Here is a 20,340-nt window from a genome sequence, read left to right as displayed (position 1 = left end):
GCAGATAACCACACACGAATATTTTGGTTTAATTGATGATATTGTAATATTATACACATATCAAAATGTAATTTTTTTCTCGTGTATTTCTTAGAAACATCATTTATCTTGCTCAAGCTGTGTGTTCTTTATTCACATTCAGTGTTACCTTTTTATCACCAAAATGAGCACACACACAAACACTGGAGAGTGAGGCTCTCTCATGTTTATCTGTTTGTTCCTGGTTACTACTAATAAAAGTTGGTCTCTATCTGTATAGAAAGGTGGACAGTGTTTGGTGGAGTTCCCTGATTAAACAAACTTGGGCGCATGAGTGGCATCCATTTCTGAAATATCTTGCCTCTGGAAACTACGAACGTGGAGAAACGATGAAATTTATACAAATGTTCAGGTCTTTTGTTCATTGGATCACTATGAGTTGTCTACAACTTGACAGCACTTAACAACAACAACAACAACATCTGTATATCTTATTTTTGTTGTTGTTGTTGTGATGTGCTGTTGAGTTGCTTGCGACTCATAGCGACTCTATGTACAAGAGCCATAAACCCTGCTATATTCTGTGCCAACCTTATTGACTCTGACACATCTATGCCCGTTGCCCCAATGACTGAATCAGCCTCTCTCATTGAGGGTCTTCCTCTCCTGCACTGTCCCTTCACTCTCCCAAAAATGACGTCTCTCTCCAAGGGACTGGTCCCTCCTTGCAATATGTCCAAATTATGTCAGACGAAGCCTCAGAATCCTTGCCTCCAAAGAGCAGGCCGGCTTCACCCTCTCCAGAATGAACCTGTTTGTTCTTCTAGCAGTCCAAGCTATATTCAACACTCCTCTCCAGCACCACAGCTCAAAGGCATCAATTCTCTTTCGATCATCCCTAGTCATTGTCTGACTCTCTGACATATAGCAAACAATTGTGAAGACTATGTCCTGGATAAGGTGCACCTTATTCTCCAGACTGACATCATTGCTCTTCAGTACTCTAGAAAGGTCCCTGACAGCCAACTTTTCCAATGTATTTTGTCTCTTGATTTACTAGCTTCTGGTACTGTTTTACTCAGGATAATATCCACCAGACTAATTTGTGTTAACATATGCTTCAAAAACTCATCATTATTCTTTATGATTCAGACTATTCCATAATAATCTGGGTGCATATATACTACATTTGCGTACCTACTCATCTGATGATGGACTAATCTTGGTTCCACCTTTTTTACTATTGTAACAGTGCTGTAATGAACAGAGGTATGGATATGAGTTTGAATGACTTTTAGCCATCTAAGTTGTATACCTAGAAGGGGGAACAGTGAATCATAAGGTAGTACTATTTCTAGTTGGGGAACCTCCATACTATTTATCACAGTGGCTATATCATTTTATAATCCAATTAACAGTGAATAAGAGTTCCGATAGCCCCATATACTTGCTTGCCTCTGTAAATTCCAAATAATTGGTGAATTGGGACTTTATGAAGAAAAATGTGGATCCAGTAAAAATTAAATCATTAATAGTTTCAATCCTTTCTCATCGCTCATGATGTGGTCTACTGGCCCTTGTCTTCTTGATATTAAGATGCAATCCATATGGAAGGCTGTAATCTTTTATTTTCTGCGACAAGTTCTACAGGTCATACTCACTTTTCAGCAAATAAGGTTGTATCATCTGCATAATACAAATTGGGGATAAGTCTTCCACCAATGCTGATGCCACATTCTTTTTCATTAAGTCCCAATTCACCAATTATTTGGTCAGCACACAGTTTGAATAGGCATGGGAAAAAGACATACCACGGATGCACACCTTTCCCAATTTTAAACCACACAGTGTTCCGTTCAGACAACAGTTTTTTGGTCTAGGTATAGATTTTATGTGAGCACAATTATTGTTCTGGGATTCCCATTTTCTTCCCAATATTAGCCATAATTTGTTGTGATCCTCACAGTCAAATGTCTTTGCATAGTCAATAAACACAAATAGACTTTCTTCTGATAGTGGCTGCTTTCAGCCAGGATCTATCTGACATCAACAAAAAAATAACTCAGGCGTCTCAGCTGCTTCTAATTCCAATGTGACCTTCTGGCAGTTCTTTCTTAATGTACTGTTCTAGTTGTTTTTGAATGATCTTTAGCCATTTTTTGCTTACATATAATATTAATTATATTGTTTGAAAATTTTAATAATCTGTTTTAACACCTTTATTGAGAATGATAACAAATATGGATCCCTTTAAGTTAGTCAGCCAGTCAGCTGAACTCTAAATTTCCTGGCATAGACTGGTGAGCACATCTAGGCTTTCATCTGTTATCTGCTTGCTTGACCACTATGCCATCATCAAATTTCCCCTGACCACTGAGTCAGCTATAAAGAAGATAGAAGATAACAACACACTTGTGTTCATTGTGGATGTCAAGGCCAATAGGCACCAAATTAAACAAGCTGTAAAGAAGCTCTATGACATTGATATAGCTAAGGTCAACACTTTAATTAGGCCTGATGGAGAGAAGAAGGCCTATGTTCAACTTGCTCCTGATTATAATGCTTTGGATGTTGCCAACAAAATTGGGATCATCTAAACTGAGTCCAGTGGGCTAAATTCTAAATGTAATAAATTTTTCTCACAAAAAAAAATGTCATTCAGTATCCATTCCAGAGGGCTTCATTTTTGCAAATGTCTTCAGTGCAGCTTAAACTTTTCCCTTTGTTACCATCTTGTCCATATGGCACTTGCTCAAATTTTTCAGTGTCAACCAGTTCTTTTTGGTACAGTGACTGAGTATTTCTTCTATCTTCTTTTAATACCTCCTGACTCATTCAAGATTTTGCCCATGGCATCTTTCCGTATTGCAACTATAGGCTTGAGTTTGTTTTTAAATTCTTTCAATTTGAGAAATGGTAAGAGAGTTCAAGGAATCATAACAAAAGATAGTCTAATTTGATGGGTGGGGTGGTGAAAAAAAGAAAAAAAATAGATCACCATTTTGCAATTCAAAGTGACAAGTAAGTGATCATCAATGACTCTAATGCCATTGTAGCTGTTGTATACCATGGAGTCAGAACTCATTGATAACTGACCCTCCAATAGGTTTTCAGAGGCAGTAAATCATAAGGGAGGGACTGTCATCTTTCCCCCACTGGGCAGCTAATGTATTCTAACTGCATGTCTATGGTATGGCAGTGTAGCTACTTAACAATAGGCCGCCAACAAATAGTGGAGAAAAAATATCTGGGAAGATCAATGGATCAGATAGATATTGGAACCTACTGATCAGACTTAAAACCACAAGGAAAGAAACAACTATGCATCATATCTCCCCTAATGGATACAATAACCTCTAGAATATGTTCTAACTAGGAGAAGTAATTAAATTTCATCTTTTAGATCAACTTGTTAGATGTAACAACAAGTATAGAGGAAATTTTAATAATAAAAATTAAAATTGTTTCTGTTATTAGATGTCATTGAGTTGATTACAACTCATAGTGACCCTATAAATAGTAGATCTGAACTATCTCTGTTGTACTTGAATCTACAAGAAGAGAAATTTAAAATGTATCCCAAAGCTTAAAAGACATCATAACAAGAAATGTGAATATTTTTAGATTCTGACTTAAATAATCTCAAATTTAGAAATCATTTATGGAGTAATCAGGGAAACAAGATCATTGAACGCTACACAGGCAATTACTGTTAATACTTAAGTACAACAATGCTATGGTGTCTCTGAGTTTAAACAACCTCATATATTTTGAAACTATTTTTGACAAAATAATATGTTGAGGTGGTGGAAGTTGGGGTTAGGAGAAGTGGTGAAAAAGATGAAAGTTTAATCAAACTGTTGAAGTTTCGTGACCATATATTAGTTTTTTACATGTGTTTAAAACTTTCAATTTTATATTGTTTTAAAATACAGGATCATGCTTACTGGTCCAACAGAGACTAGTGAAAATTCCAAAACTATATCCCTTAGTCAATCTTTGAACCTGAGTACAAAAATCATCTCCATGGCCCAACCTGCAGACAAACAGTAAGTAGATCTGTATGAAGAACTGCCCCACCAGAGAGATACTCAAGACTTAGAATAATCAACCACATAAGATCAAAAGGGCAATATTTGCTGAGGGAAATAGTGGGAAGGAATAGTATACAAGGATTTATATGTGAGAATTGAAAATCAGAGAGAAGAAATGGGGAAAATGTTTATTATTCTATTGTGTCACTAATGTCACAAAGCCAAATGTTTATGAGGGGTTAAGTGGTAACCACGTAGCTTTGTAAACTTTTACTCAAATGAAACCAGAATAACAATAATAAAATATAGATTTATTAGATATATCTCATTAGAATATTTAAAAGAAAAGTCCAGTAAGATGCATTATTAATTGCTAGATGATTATTTTTCACACTGAAGTTTGGATATAATTGTCCTGAAATATTTTTATCCCACCAATCTATATATATTTAAAGAAATAGTGTAAGTTATATGCATGTTTTGCCATTCTTTATAAAAATCTATGTCTTCAGCATGCCTGCATATCCCACAACCTCCTATTTATTGTTGGCACAAACAGTATTAATGTTGTTACGAAAATACATATTTTATCCCCTCGGAATAAATATTTTACAATTAAATTATAGAAGACAATCTACAGATTCTAAGATATCATGACCAGTTGGTATCAAGAGCATATTCCTTCTCTGAATTATTGTTAGGAATACTATGATTTTTGTTCTCATTTTATGCTATTTAAAATTACTAAATTATCAATATCTTCAATTCTCAGCCAAAAAACATAAGACTGATTGTCTCCTCTCCAACAGATAGATGGAAGCAGAGAACACTAACAGCTGGTTTCAGATCATCTTCCCTAATAAGGTGGATAAATACATTTTTAAAAACTGATACGTTCCTTTTGCAATTTCCCCTTTGCTTGATTCTGAATTTGTCTTGCAATTTTCCGTTTGGTAAGTAACAATTTTTACTTTCTGAAGAGGGTATTCTTTTATTGAGAGTTGTTTTCCTAAAGTTCTGCTATTTCCTACTTAACAGAATCGTTGAAAGAACTCTGTAGATTGGCTCTTAGCTTTTATGGCTCTCAAACCCAGTTCTGTCCCTAAGTCGCTAAGTCGCTCTGATTCTGACACTGTTTTCTCAATACTGCTTTCCCCTTGTAGAAAATGCTAAAATAAATAAGTTGGTCTCCTCAATAACTGGGGTAATGAGGATAGGTGTGTCAGAGATGGTGAATTTGGCTAAGGATAGGTCAGGGTTCAGAACTATTGAGCATAGGGTCGCAATGAGTTGCAGGCAACGTGACAGCACAGAACAACAACATCAACAACTATTGTTTACCTCTACATCTACCACAAGATTTACAGAACTCTAGGATGAAAAAAAGTATTATCATCAGCATTTAAATAGAAAACACAAGCATTCAGAGGAAGGAAAAAAGAAGATATAAAACAATCTTACCTCAGAGTCCTAGATGACAATAAATAAAGTAAAATTCATGCCGTTCTAGCTTGAGAGTATAAATCCAGGTATGAGAAGGATTTTTCCTCCTTTGACTTACCTGCTTATGAGCATGATCATAAGAATTAATGTGATTGTCAAACTCCTGGTGTTTGTGGTACTGCTTGTCACATAATTCACAGTAAAAGTTTGCCTTTACATCTTCCAAGGCCTTTGCTGTGGCCTTCTCCTTTTCGGCAAAGTCCTTTAAAGATGAAAAAAAAAAAGAAAGGCAAAGATATTGGTTATAATTCTCTCTAAAAGCACATCTATGAGTTCATATTAATTTATGTTACTAATTAATTTTTCTAGAATATGCGTATGGTTAGATGCATAGCTTTTCCTAGAAATCTGTGGTATTGTGGAAATGACATTTTAGCCCTACAATACCCTAACTTTCCAGTGATGCCCACCCTTCTCATCTGGTTTTGCACACATCTCCTCTTTTTACCAATTTTCAAGCGGTAATTCTGTTAACCTTCCATTGTACCCTCTGCTTACTCATCCACTTAACTCAAATACAAACCCATACTATCTCTTTGAAATACAGCTCCACCTTATTGGACTTATATCTGAAGACTACACCTTTTATTCTAAAGCCTTCTTTGAGAAATTAATTATAGACTCAAATCTGGTGTCAGAAATATATTCCTTCTTAAGAGTATAAACAATGGTCTTCTGATCATATGGGATTTCTTTCTCAATCTGAGTTATTTAATTCTCTTAATTCATAAATAAGAAACTTTGGTGGTGTAGCCCAAAAGGAATTGTGCTGCTAACTCAAATTCTGCCTCCTCCTGTAAGTTAAATCTGCCAGTGGCTTTAACAGAGAATCACAGGCAATCTCCTCCCATAGAATCTCCAGCTAAGAAAACTGAATTGTAAAAGCCATCACTGAAACACGGAAACACAGTTGATAGTCAAATGTGTACCCCAAAGTTGGGAGTAAAAGGATAAACCAAGGGTGTCTGGTGATCAGAAACGAAAAAGCTATGATGCAGAAATCTCAGACACTAAGGATACATACAAAGTAGGAAATTGATTCCAGAGATCATATAGGGGACAGAAAGACTTATGAAGAATTGAAGAATAATCGACTAATTGCTAATTGATAGTGAAGTTAATTCTGGCTAATTTTAAAAAATTTTTTATTTTAATGAAAGTTTACAGAGACCTTGGATTTCCATTCATTCATAATGCACAATTTCCTACCTGCCAGTTCGCTTTACTCTTTGAAAAGAAAATTGTTTTATCTTTATACAATCCCACCCCTGACCCGTCCACTCCACTATGCAGCTTTCATTCTGGACTCTTGCCATGACAATAATACCTTATAGTATATTCCTCCTAAACAGCGCTCTCTCTCATCTGTTTCATTGTAGTATGCATTATTTATCATCTCTTAGTTTCCTCCCAACTTCAAAGTCAGACACAATTTACAACAGTTGGTACTATGCAGGCTCAATTTTAAAATTGCGGCTAGAACTACATAAGCAATGAGGATTAAGTTAGTGATGAAAACATAACCCTCTCAGGCCCATGATATTTCTTAGCACAAGACAAGAACGCTTTCAATCATGAAACTGGACAATATATGGAGAGGAAGTTGAGTGATTCCAGTTGCATGAGCCAGGTTAACGAGTAAGGCCTGAGACTAGAAAGAAAGGAAGGTAGCATCAAGCCCCAAACCACCATTTAACATAAGAGACAAGTTATTTCTAATCACTTCATGACTTGTATCAAGTAAGAGGGATAAGAAATGACAAAAACAGGCATAAGCTTGCCTCTGTAGCTTGTCACCTCATTATCTAACCAGTTGTTCCACCATTCATCCATTCATCAATTTGTAATTACACATTTAAGAAGTTATTATGGAAAAACTGTTAAATATCAGTTTCCTTACTAACCTTCAGAAGACTCTAGTCTCACTCTAATGCTATTGAGTCAAATGAAGGGACAGCAGAAACCCCATTTTTTATAAACCCCCATTAGCACTACCGGCAGAAGCGGACCACAAAAATTCTTAGCTTAGGGCAAACACGAGTGCCCCAGGTAAAGCCTGGTTTGTCCTTGAAAAGTAAGGAATTAACTAGTGTCTACGTGACACAAAAAGAGTAAAGGCGGGCCAAGTAACCAGCCCATCAAAAGCCGACCAAATGACTGATCCCCCGGCCTACCAATCTCTCTGCCCTAACAGGGGCACTCAGGAAAAAGCTATAAAAGCAAGTGGGAGGGGGAACTCGAGGCTTTTTTCCTTCACCACCTTCTTGAGGAAGGAGAAAAGTCTCCACGAGTGAAAATAATATAAAAACGCTCTTGAAATTTCAGACATGTTTTTAGATTTCTTTGAGGGGCATTTCGTGGGCAGAACATCAACTGTACCTTATAGTGACCCCTCAAGGCTGTGAATTTTTATGGAAGTATATTGCCAAACTTTTCTCACATAGTCAGTTCAGATAGCGAACCTTTTCCTTATTTGGCATTTTCTTACCTTTAGCTAAAGTTTTAATATGGTAAATAACTAAGTAGGTTTTGTCTATGGGACTATATGTTGATTTCATATGATGTGACATTCTAATGTAACTTCTTCTTGTAAATTTTATGCATAACATTTTAGAAGAAATATCCTTTAGTGACATACACCTAGGGAGCTCTGGTAGTGTTCTTTGCAGGCAGTTGCACTGCTAACCCAAAACTATATCTTTCTTGTGGTTTGAATCTGTCAGTGGCTCCAGAGGAAAAAGCTGGGCACCTCCTTTCATATGATTGACAGTGTCAGACCCAATGGAGAGCCAGCAAATTACTCAGTTCTAAATAGATAGCTAAAAGAATGATTTGGGGTTTTTATTTTTTGGTTGTTTTGCATACAGTTAGGATGGTGAAACATGTGAAATAAAGATTGCTATGCCAAACCATTATCAGAGCTTTATATTGTTTAAATTTTTAATCAAGCACAAGATAACTTTGGGAGATACCTTAAAAATAAACCAATGAATGAATGAATAAACAAACAAACAAACAAACAAACTGAACCCACTGTTCTCTGGTTGATTCTGGCTCATAATGATCCCACAGGAAATGTAGAACTGTCCCCTGTGGCTCAACAGGCTATTAATCTTTAGAGAATCAGTCTTTATAAGAAGCAAGGACATCCATGGCCTATAGAGTAGCCAGTGGGTTAAAAAATCACATTTAATTAGTAACCAAAAACTTTAAACCCAGCATAACTAGGTCTTGGTTATAGCTGGAGCTAAGCAGTCTACTACCATACAGTCAATTCCAATTAATCATGACCTTGTACAAAGTTTCAGAGGCTATATCCCATCTTTCTCCCACAGAGCATATGAGGATTTTAAACAGGTGACCTTTCAGTTAGCAATGCAACACATTTAAACCTCTATGCTCCTAGGGCTCCTTTGAGGAGTTCTGGTAGTCCATAGGAGTTAGACTGATAACCCAACGGCAATACATCACTGATGGTTCAAATCCTCCAGCTTCCACAGGAGATAGATGGACAATCCCCTGCTGGGTGATTGACAAACTCTGATAATCCATCAGACAGTCAGCAATGAGTCAGTTCCAGTTGCACGGAAATGAGTGTATTTTCTGTTGTTTTTATGTACCACTGAGTTAGAACCAACTCTAGCAGATTATCAGAGGCAGTTAATAGTGTGGGAGGAAATCGTGCATAAGAAGCTGCATTGCAATCCCACCAGTTGCTTCATGAAAGACAAACCTCTTTCTATGCAATTGTCTCGGAAAACCCATTGGAAGGTCATCTCTGAGTTAGCAGCTTCAGATGCTTAGCTTCAAATTCAACTCTCTTGGTACAAGCAGTAAGGAAATTAAAAGACAAATTGAATTGAGAAAGTCTGTTCTCAGAGACATCACCAAAGTACTGAAGAGCAACAATGTAAGTCTGGAGCCTAAGGTGCACCTGATTCAGGCCATGGTCTTTGAAATCACTTGCTATTTAACAGAAAGCTGGACACTGACTAGGGATGACAGAAAGAGAATGGATGCCTTTGAGCTGTGGTTCTAGAAAAGGGTGCTGAATAGGCTTCCAGGAGAACAAACAGGTTCATCCTACAGAGAGTGAAACCAAGCTGCTCCTTGGAAGCAAGGATTCTGAAGCTTCATCTGATTATACTATGGACACGTTGCAAGGAAGGAAAAGTCCTCGGAGAGGGATGTCATGCTTGGGAGTGTGGAGGAACAGTGCAAGAAAGGAAGGCCCTTGATGAGATGGATTGATTCAGTGGCTGGGGTAATGGGGTAGGTGTGAGATGATAATATTGGCACAGGATGGAGCAGGGTAAAGCACTGTTGTACATAGGGTCACTATGAGTTGCAGGTGACTCGACAGCCCATAACATCAACAAGTTCAAGTTAAAGATGGGGAGGGGGTCAAGGTAAATCCACAAGAACCAATAGAACCATGATCAGAGCCTTGTTTTTCTTGCCCCTTTGGCCCTCCCCTGACACCTCTAAATAAAAATCTTGATCTTGAAAAAAAAAGAAGAGAAAGATTTAATGCACTGAACAGTAATAATAACTGAAGACCAGAAGAGTTAGGGATGAAACCTAAGACATCATGAATGAAGAAAATAAAAGGTCATTATGAAAAAAGGAAAAACCAAACTGTCAGAAGAGGCTCCTCAATCTACCTATGCTAATCAAAGCTGAAAAGACATAGGAAACCAACAGAGAAGAATATGGTTGGGGATTCTCAAGCTGAAAGAACTGTAGAACAAATTAAAACTTCACGTTGAAATACTGAAAATTCCATGGGCAAAATATTGAATGATACAGTAATCATCAAAAGAAGATGGAAGGAATATGCAGTCAATGTACCAAAAAAAAAAGGTAGACACTTAACCATTTCAAGAAGTAGCATAAAATCAAGAACCAATGGTAATGAATGAAGACATTCAAGCTGCACCTAAAGTTTTAGTGCAAAGTACACCCCAGGAATTCACAGAGTATTAATTGAGATGTCTCAGCAAATAGATGCAGCTCTGGGAATACTATTTTTTTTTTAAAAAATGCATTATTTTGTGTGTGTACTGTCAAATTGGATCTGACTGGTACAGGAGGAGATTGCCCTTCCCTCTCCAGCAGAATATCTGAGGGATTAGAAAGGTGTACCTCTGGGATTACAGTGCAGCTTCTTGCCACAAGGCCACCAGAGCTCCCTGGGCACGCTATTCCTATGTTTATGTCAAGAAATATGAACAACAGCTACTTGGTCAACCAGCTAGGGAAGATTCAGATTTCATTTTATTCTAAAGAAGGATTATCTAATAGAATAAAGAAATTATTTAACTATATCATTATTTTCATATACAAGTAAAAGTTTGCTCAAGATTATTATTCTAAAAAAAATTGGGACTTTACATTGAAAGGGAATTTCCAGAAAGTCAAACAATTCAGAAGAACTGTGGAACCAGGAATATCATAGCTGCTATCAAATGGATATTTTGTGAAGGCAGAGAATACTAGAAAGATACTAGTGTTTTACTGAAAAGATCAAAGAGATTATTCCCTTGAGAGGGACATGATGTTCAGAAAAGTAAAGGGTCAGCAAATTAAAGGAAGACCCTTAAGGAAAAGTATTGACACGGTGACTAAGTATGGATTTGTGGCTGAGATAGGATGGGACAGGAAGGCAATGTTTATGTCTGTTGTGATGGCCCTTTGAGTGACAGGATAACATCAAAGACATTATGCTCAAATAAAAAGTCATTACAAAGGTGGGAGGGAAAGAAAGAAAGAAAGAAAAAGAACCAAACAATATGTCAGAAAAGACTCCAAATCTACCCTTTATTATAAAGAAATGGCAAAGACATAGAGTTAGAAAACAAAAAGAAAATAAAACTGTCACAATTCAAATAGATTTAAAAAAGGCAAATACATAAACATCACACCAGTCAATAGACATATAAAAATATTTGAAGTATATATACATAAAGTATAATTCCATTATAGTTTGTCAGTTACATTTTTCAATTTGCCTAGAGAAGGTGGCTCTGGAAACTTAACATGGGGAAAAAAGGCCCCAATTAACTACTTACACAAAATCCTTCTTGTTAACCCCACTCAATAAATCATTAAAATGTTAAAAATGCTTAAAAAATTGACAGTGAGACTTGTTTAAAGGGGGGTGATTTAAAAATCATTAAGCAATGTCAGTGGGTGTTTTACATTGCACTTCAGCAAGAATTCTTAATAATTATTTTCATTATTAATATTTTGAGTGTGATGAAATAAAAAAAATTCTTTTCAGACCAAAAGCTTTATATCCACCCATGTAACTGGTATATCAGTAAGGTGGCAGACAGTCTGATTACAGTAAAGCATTTAATTATGTACAAATTTACTACTGAATTATTTTTATTATTATGATGTTCATTACACACATGGACGCCACTTTTAAGCTTCATTATATAGAGAAGTGTGCCAAACACGTCACTTGTTAAGCCCCTTAATGTTCTGTATTTTCTCCCCCTAAAGGCAAGACATATACACATTTATTATTTCTTTCCCCTAAAGGCAAGGCCTATGCATATACACATTTAGAAAATCATGTAACAATGAAAAAACTGAGCCTGAAAGCAAACTCCAATCAGCTTCCCTACAGAGCTATTAATCACCATGTTCACGGCTGCCCCAATGACTTAGTCTTTATTCCGAACTCATTTAAGTCTAGGCTGTCTCTGTTAACTTTTCTCTGGATTTTGGATGACACAGTGTCTTAACTCTAACAGAGAGTAGGAAGAATAATTGACATTTTTAAAATCTATAAAGCTCTTGAAGCTGAGAGATGGGTACTAGAAAAAGAAAAGATAGTTTTTCTGTGTCCATGGTTTGTGAACATGTTCCCTACTTATGCAAAAAGGAAGAGAAATAACCAATTGCTCTTCTTTACAGCTATTTGAAGGCAATATCAGCTTAGAGCTTTGAGGATTGAATTCATAGTCTTTGCATGAAAACCCACATTTGACCTTTCACTGTTATGTATAAGAGATTGCTTTAAGAATTCTAATATTCCCTAACCTATTCTATTCTATTGGTCTCAAATAAAACCCTCCTTCAAAGAGTACAGTTGCTGCTGTTTCAGACCTTCGGCTCTTACTGTATTTCAGAATCTCTGAAACGGACTGGATGATACGAAACTTCATTCATAGGATCTTTCTCCTTCTTTTATCTTTCTCACTCCTTTCCTTTCCATTTCCCTTTCCTCCTTTCCTGTCTCCTCTATTTCCTCTCTTTCGTTTTATTTTTATGACAGGAGGGAAGAATAAAAAGTCTTTGAAAACTGATTAGCTTGAACACCATCCTCTAACATTCTAAAGTCTCAGGATTTCAGTTATCTCAGTAGCTTGTGGGGTTCTTATGAGGATAAAACAAGATAACTCATTACATGGCCAAAAGATACTCCAGGTTTATGAGTGAGTGTGAGGTGTGTGTATGCTTGTGCATATGTGTGTGCACCTGAGAGCATATACTCACACACGACATATGCTTACACCACTAGAGCAGCACAAATGCGTGTGTAGCCAACCCAGATGCTAAAGGTATGAATTACTAAGCTGTCTCATAGGAGGAAGGTGGACAATCTCCCCCCTTACAATTTATAGCCTCTGAAAATCTTATGGAAATGAACAACTACTAGACAATTATTTCACGGTATAATTTTCTCATGAGTAAACATAACAATTTTCTTTTTCTGATGAAATTTTAAGCAAGTAAGGTGAATCCTCATTACTTTCAGCTCTTATCTCACTGAAAAGTCCAGCTTATACTAAATTCAAATTTGCTTACATAATTAGGGTATTCAGATAGTTTAATCTCACTTTTTTTCTTAGATTATTTAGGAATTCCTCCTGAAATTTAGAAAACATGGTTAATTAATATGACCTCAATTAGCATTAATATTATCAGTAACTGAATTCCCCAAAGTTGTACATTACTCTTCTTGTAAAAAAGGAATAGCCTTTGCATCTTAAAATATTTGGTATGGTGTTTGTTACTTAAAAGAAACAAAACACATCAGCTAAATGAAATGTAACAAAAAAAGGCACATTTACCTTCATAGTCAAAATTGCTTATCTGACCACGTTGTTTTTGTTGTGTACTGTTCGGTCAGAAATGATCCATAGCTGACCCTCCAGTGGGATTGCAGAGGCAATAAATTACACAGGAGGAGACTGCCAACTTTTTTCCCTTCAGAGCAGCTGGGATTCAAACTGTGTGCCTTTGGGATTGCAGCACAACTTCCTGTATGTATTACTCCAAAAGTATACTGCCATTGAATAGAGGCTAACTCATACCCATTTTGTCACAGAGCAGAAAACTGCTCCAGAAATCCTACATAGTGTTTCCAAGAATGGGGACCTTTAGAAAAGTAGATCTCATCTTTCTCTCATGAGGCAGCTGGTGGGTTTGAACTGCCACACTTACGGTTAACAGCCAAATGGTCTAAGCACTGCACCACCAGGGCTCCTTTAATTTATACTGTAGAGTATTAAAAAGTATTGAAATGATGATAGAGTGAGCTGCAAATTTAGAACAAACTTCTACTATTTATTTTATTATTTTTACTTAAAGTGGCAGGTACACACAGCTTGACTACCAGTATGATAGATCTTGACACTTTCTTTATCACTAAATGACAATATTTGTTTTACTTATACTTTGTTGTGGAGTACGTTTTGTAAACTTGGTATAGCACATGACCAAAATTAAACCTTTCTATGAATCCTCAGGTAGGTGTCATAGCCTCTGCTTTTTGAGTTTAAAAAGGCATATACACCCTTCTTATTAATTATTCATTCTAAATGCCCAAATTAGAAAGAAAGATATTAACTGTACTGATTTATCTCAGTGTGGAAAGCTTTGAGGATAACTCAGCATCATTTCTAATTTGAAAAAGAATCACAAATTTCTGACTTTCTGGCAAGATACCAGGGTGTTGATTGGATCTCTGTTCAAGAAGTGACAATTAAATATTTAAACTTTGCTTATATAACTGCCTGTTTTGGAAAAAGCTTTCTAATTGGCAGCATTTGAACGGAAACTATTTTTAAGAACACATACATTTTCACTAAAACCACAGTTCATCAGCATTCCACACTACCAACTCATCTTCTTCAGCACAACTTAATACACAGCTCTTCCCCCAGAAAAACACTTTCAAAAGGGAATTAGGCAGCCCCAGGTGCACCCTAAGATAATCACAACGGCAACTATCTTTTTATTGCTTAATTATGCTTGTCTGCCCTGAAGCCACAAGAAAAATAAAGACAAAAAAAGTAGGTCTAATTTCCTCATTGCTTATCAATCAGATACAGGCACTGATTGCACACATTTATAAAGGTTATGGATTTGGTTCATAGAGTTAACAGTCAATGAAACAAGAAAACACATGTAAACCCATGACACTTCAAGTCACTCCCTAATATTTAGCTCAAAAAGATGTAAAGGCTATTGACCTCTAATGGAGAAGACCTCAGTCCTTACCACTGAACCAAGCAACATGCTTATGTTGGGAAGAAAAAGAGGATGCTTAAGATGATGTGGAGAGTTGCCTCCGGTAAAGGAACTTGTTCAATCTGTTAAGGAGTAATCTTTAACCTACAGTTTACATCTAGCAAAAGCCTATTAATGTGGAAATAAATGAGTGGATAAATGAAGTGACTGGAATAATAAACACTTTAGAATTTTTCTTACCCTTAGTCTGGTTATTATGTTAAGAGAAAACCATGGACTGCAATAAAACAAAACAAACAAAAATACCAAAAAAACAAAACCAAAACCAAAAACAAAAAACCCCACAAAAAACAAAAATACAAACCAAAATCAAAACCACAACCAAATCTGGTTAAGAGAAAGTAACTAAGGCGAGGATATTATTGCTTTTAATTTTTGACTCGTACTTTTAACTTGTTAGTTAAATTTGTGTTTTCTAGGCTGCAACACTTCCATGATACATCTTCAAGGATATGAACATGTACGGCTAAGCACAACTGATAACAGTGCATCTAAATTCCAAAATCAATCTCCATAATAGTCTATGTGTTTCCTATTGCCAAAGGGGCCCTTTAGAGTAGTGAGAGAAGATCTTTACCCTGAAACCTACAGTGTCCCTTTTCAGCAGGAAGTAGCTAAGAGAATACGCCATCCCCTTTTCCTTATGAATCAGGGTGAAGTCTCTCAGGGAGGAGTGATAGGGAATGGCAAGGGACACACTGACAAAGGAGTTTAATCAGAACTGGCTTTGACAAGCACTGTGGGGCGCAATGGGACAATTAAAACAGACTTTCAAGAGGGGAAAAAAAAGAGGAACAAACTGGGGAGGAGGGTAGAGAAAATAGTGCAACAATGAATGAATGGAAACCCCAAATCTTGTAAATGTTCATTAAAATTAATAAACTTTTAATTATAAAAAACAAAAACCTTCGTCTCACATACCCCAGGCATGTTGTCAGGATGGGCCTGTCCTTACCAAAATAATCATACTTGAAGAGGTAAAGGCTGAGAGAAAGAAAGACTCACAAAGAGATCGTTTGACATAGTGACTGTAACAAAGGATTCAAGCATGGTGTAGATCAAGAGAATGGCACAGTACAGGACAAGGTTTTACCTGCTGTTTATCGTGTTGCTATGAGTCATAGTCAACTCAACTGCACCTAACAACAAAGGAAAACATATCAGAAAACATGAGAAGTTCTTGGGATAAGAAAGGATCCTAATTCATGGCATTCCATGTCAACTACTGAACTCATGATGTACTGAAAGCCAGAGTTCCTAGTCATGGAGGAATTTTAAGAATTTAATTTGCACTACTCCCTTCTTATGAGACAGAAGCAGATCTTCAGGAAAGCAACACCTACTTGACAGGTCATAGTTACAATCATTTGATTCACTATTCAAGGGTAAAATTTCTGTACTTTGAAAGAAAGAGGATTTTAGAATGTGCCTGCTGTGTAGGTATATAAAATATGATGAGAAAATTAGTTTCCTCTTCCAGACCTACAATACTGTCCCATTTATAAAGGTAGTAATTACCACCCCATCAATTCAGCCCACAGATAGGTATAACTGTAATGAATATAGACATACTGCATTCATCTAAATTGAATACATTTAAATGAGTATATCTATTGTGCACTAGACAGGAAGTACTTTCATTTAGTCATTATTCCTGCTGTAACTACTTATTGTAAAATTGCAATTAATAGTGTCTGACATTTCATTTTCTAATATAAGGGAAATCAATGAAAAATGTCAGGAAACTAAGTTTTCAGGCAAGTTGCTAGTGACACCTGCACAATTACAGTCACTTTTAAAAAATTTAAACATTTGTCACATCTCTGTAGGGGAGAGAGGGTCATTAAGAGATGCTGACCTAGACATTGCTTCACCTTTGCTTGTGAATTGGTTGCAAATACATTTTCTTCAAATACATTCAGGTGATTGCCAAGAAAATACTCATACTTCAGCTCTCTCAGGCTGTTCTGATATTAATCTGCTTCTGCTCTACATGTGGCAAACACAGACCTGAAAACTCCTGAGGTGATGTATTAAAATAGTCAAAGGTTTTGCTTTTAAGAATAAGCAAGCCAGATAAATGCTACAACTCCAAGGGCATTCACTAGCTTTCCCGAATATCTACTATCAAGTCTGATAATGTATCTGCTGTATTTGATTTACTTGTTCTATAACCAAAGATGTTTAAAAAGTGATTGCACTCAGAAAGGCACTCTATTATTTCAAACTGGCTGCTCCAGGCTTCTTTCTATTGAAAACCTAATAGGCAATTTACTTTTGAACTTGGTGAAAACAAGTAATTGTAATAGATGTATGTTTTACAGGAACTCTGTGTCTCAAATTTTGAAACATTCACTTCAAGCTTGGAGAAATGTGTCAAAATAAGGAAAACTTATTAAAACATATAAGTTTACATTGCGAGAAAGTCATTCTCATGGGACAAAAGAAAGGCTATAAACTAGATTGTATTTTGGGATCATGAGCAAAAAGTTTATATTAATCCTCATACTAGTTGAATGAAATATATTTTTTATACTCGGTCTATTAAACATTCTTATAAAACTTTGTAGAACTTGAGTTAGTGACTTTAGAAACTCTAATACAGAATGTTAGGTATAGCACAGTTAGGAACATGGACTTGTTTTTATACCAGTGATTTGAAGAGGTCTTTCAGCTGTCATAATCAAGTTTGACTTGCATGATATAGCCCAAATAAAGTGTGTCATAGTGTCAAAACAAATGATGCAATACACCCAGGCAATGCTGAAAATCTTTTGATGAACCAGATTCTTTAACTGGAGAACTGGATGGTCCATATATATTGCCAACACTAGAGATGTGCAGCTAACCCAAAGGCATCTCTCTGGTCTCTCTGGTGCTAGGAAATCACCTGTGGTTCTGTGGGGGAAAGATGTGCAATATCCTCTTGTGTGTTAACAGCCTCTTATGAATTGGTTCTAATTCAATGGCACTGAGAGTTTGAGAATACCAACTTAATGAGGAACGTATTTTAAGTTGTTCCAATTCAGAGCAACTATGTGTCCCACAGATAGAAATGTTGCCTGTTATGCACCATCCTCCTATCTTCTGTTGTGCTTAAGACCGTTGTTGTAGTCCCAACGGGAAAACATCTCCTTGAAGGTCTTAATTTGCTAGGCATGTAATTATACTCTAACCACCTGCAAGTATACATAAGCGCATTGCTGTGTAAAGTTGTTTTTGTTGTTTTAATATATTGTTGACTTGGAACTGACCCATAGCTAACCCCTCCAGCAGAGGCAGTAAATCCCAAAAAACAAGACTGCCCATTTTCTCCTGAGGATCAACTAGTGGATTTGAAATGTGATGTGTGCCTTTGAGTTGACAGTGCAGTTCCTTAATATTAGGCTACCAGAATCTAAAAAAAAAAACGCTACAGCAGAACAGAAAGCCTGAGCTATTAAAACAGAACATTGAGGCGGCTGAGCGGCAGACGCAAAGATGCAGATCTTTGTGAAGACCCTGACTGGCAAGACCATCACTCTTGAGGTCGAGCCCAGTGACACCATCGAGAATGTCAAAGCCAAAATCCAAGACAAGGAGGGCATCCCTCCTGACCAGCAGCGTCTGATATTTGCGGGCAAACAACTAGAGGATGGCCGTACACTCTCAGAGTACAACATCCAGAAAGAGTCCACCCTGCATCTGGTGCTGCGTCTCCGTGGTGGCATTATTGAGCCTTCCTTGCGTCAGCTCGCCCAGAAATACAACTGCGACAAGATGATCTGCCGCAATTGTTATGCTCGCCTGTATCCCCGTGCTGTCAATTGCCGCAAGAAGAAGTGTGGGCACACCAACAACCTGCGCCCCAAGAAGGTCAAATAAGAGCCCTCTCTTCACTGGCTCCCTTGCCTCTTGCAGGTGGCCTTCTTCTGAGCCCCATGACCCTGGGCCCTCAATAAAGTCTCTTTCATTGAACTGAAGCAAAAAAAAAAAATAAATAAAAAATTGTATTTTAAAAATAAAAGCCTTAGAATTTTACAAGCATTATCTGGAAGGTACCTCCCAAATCCTCTACCAGCTAAGGCAATTTAAACCTAAAGAAGGTCATCAGACTGCCAAGGTTCATTCAAATCCATAAACAGGTCTAGGTTGAGAAAACTAATCCCCATCTCTTATCTTTGGATCCAATGGCAGAGCAATTAACTTTATGGGTTTATTTCCTTATGTGGGAAAGAAATTTAGTCTAAGGGAGCAGATATTTCAATCTCTGAAATATGAGAGAGGCAAAAATAATTGTGCATCTTTAAGAAATGGCTATTATGCAGATATTACACACACACACACACACACACACACACTCACACACCCCCTCCATATTAAGTATAGATAAATAAACACTGAATCTATATTTTCTCTATTTTCTCAAGGGAGATATTTCATATATAAGCATCCAGGAAAACCATATAGTCTAAATCAGTTTAACAATGCACTTAGTAATCACATTTTTTATTCCTAGTGTTCCAAGAATAGAAAATTGTTATTTTTCAAACAAATTCTTCATGAAAAGGGGAGAATAACCATTACTGAACCAAATCTTCTGTTTTTTTATCCTCCTAAACATTAAAATAACGCATTTAGTGCATTATAAATTCATGGAATGTTAGGTATAAATAAATAAGCCTAATAGATGGAAGCACTAGGTTTAGTCACTGATAAACACATACTTTGATAGAGAAGGAGATCTTTCATTCTCTAAGATGAAAGGGCTATTTCAGATGTACTGAAAGACAAAACAAAAGATAAAAGCATTTACTTCAACACTTTTCTTTTTCATTAATGTTTGCTTGCTTGCCAAGAGCAAACAGGACTTGAAGCATTAATTGAAGATTAAGAAAACTATAGCCTTCAATATGGATTATATAATAAAACAATGAAAACAAAATTCTTACACCTGATCAATTCACAGCATCATGAGACCTGCATGCAAGTTTGAAGTCAAGGATTTAATTTCCCTTGGATCCACATTGTGTCCATTGAAGGAGCAGTCGGGGAATTAAAGGACATTTGCATTGGGTAAATCTGCTGCTAGTGACTTCTTTAAGGTGCTAAAATACATCTATTTCAGTTTAAATAAAAGTGGTAGGGGGAGGGATGAGGATGGGTAAGGGCAAAACCCCTGGGTTGCACACTTTGGTGGATGGATGGAGTGGGTGAAGGAAATGTGAAGGATCCAGTAGCAATCTGAAAAGATTGAGTCATGAGGACAAGGTCTAATTATTATTGATTTCATAAA

At 36.6% G+C, this 20,340-nt stretch overlaps 1 protein-coding gene and 1 pseudogene across 1 annotated transcript in view; one reads left to right on the top strand and one right to left on the bottom strand.

Moving 5' to 3' along the window:
• The window catches only part of ZNF804B (zinc finger protein 804B), a 133,808-nt gene extending 121,639 nt beyond the window's left edge, over positions 1–12,169 (bottom strand). Inside the window, exons 1-2 of the mRNA XM_006891490.1 lie at positions 12,152–12,169; positions 5,575–5,718 (exon numbers count right to left, since the gene is read on the bottom strand). Of these exons, the coding sequence (XP_006891552.1) occupies positions 5,575–5,718; positions 12,152–12,169 (162 nt within the window). The remainder of the gene's footprint in view (positions 1–5,574; positions 5,719–12,151) is intronic.
• A 6,376-nt stretch (positions 12,170–18,545) lies between these two features.
• On the top strand, positions 18,546–18,929 carry LOC102873806 (annotated as a pseudogene).
• Positions 18,930–20,340: the final 1,411 nt, after the last annotated feature.

This window comes from Elephantulus edwardii, unplaced genomic scaffold (genome assembly GCF_000299155.1).
Source record: "Elephantulus edwardii isolate Elephantulus edwardi_28Jun2011 unplaced genomic scaffold, EleEdw1.0 scaffold00098, whole genome shotgun sequence".
NCBI lineage: Eukaryota > Metazoa > Chordata > Mammalia > Macroscelidea > Macroscelididae > Elephantulus > Elephantulus edwardii.
Note: the sequence above shows the minus strand (reverse complement) of the source record. Positions and strands in the feature narration are given on the sequence as shown.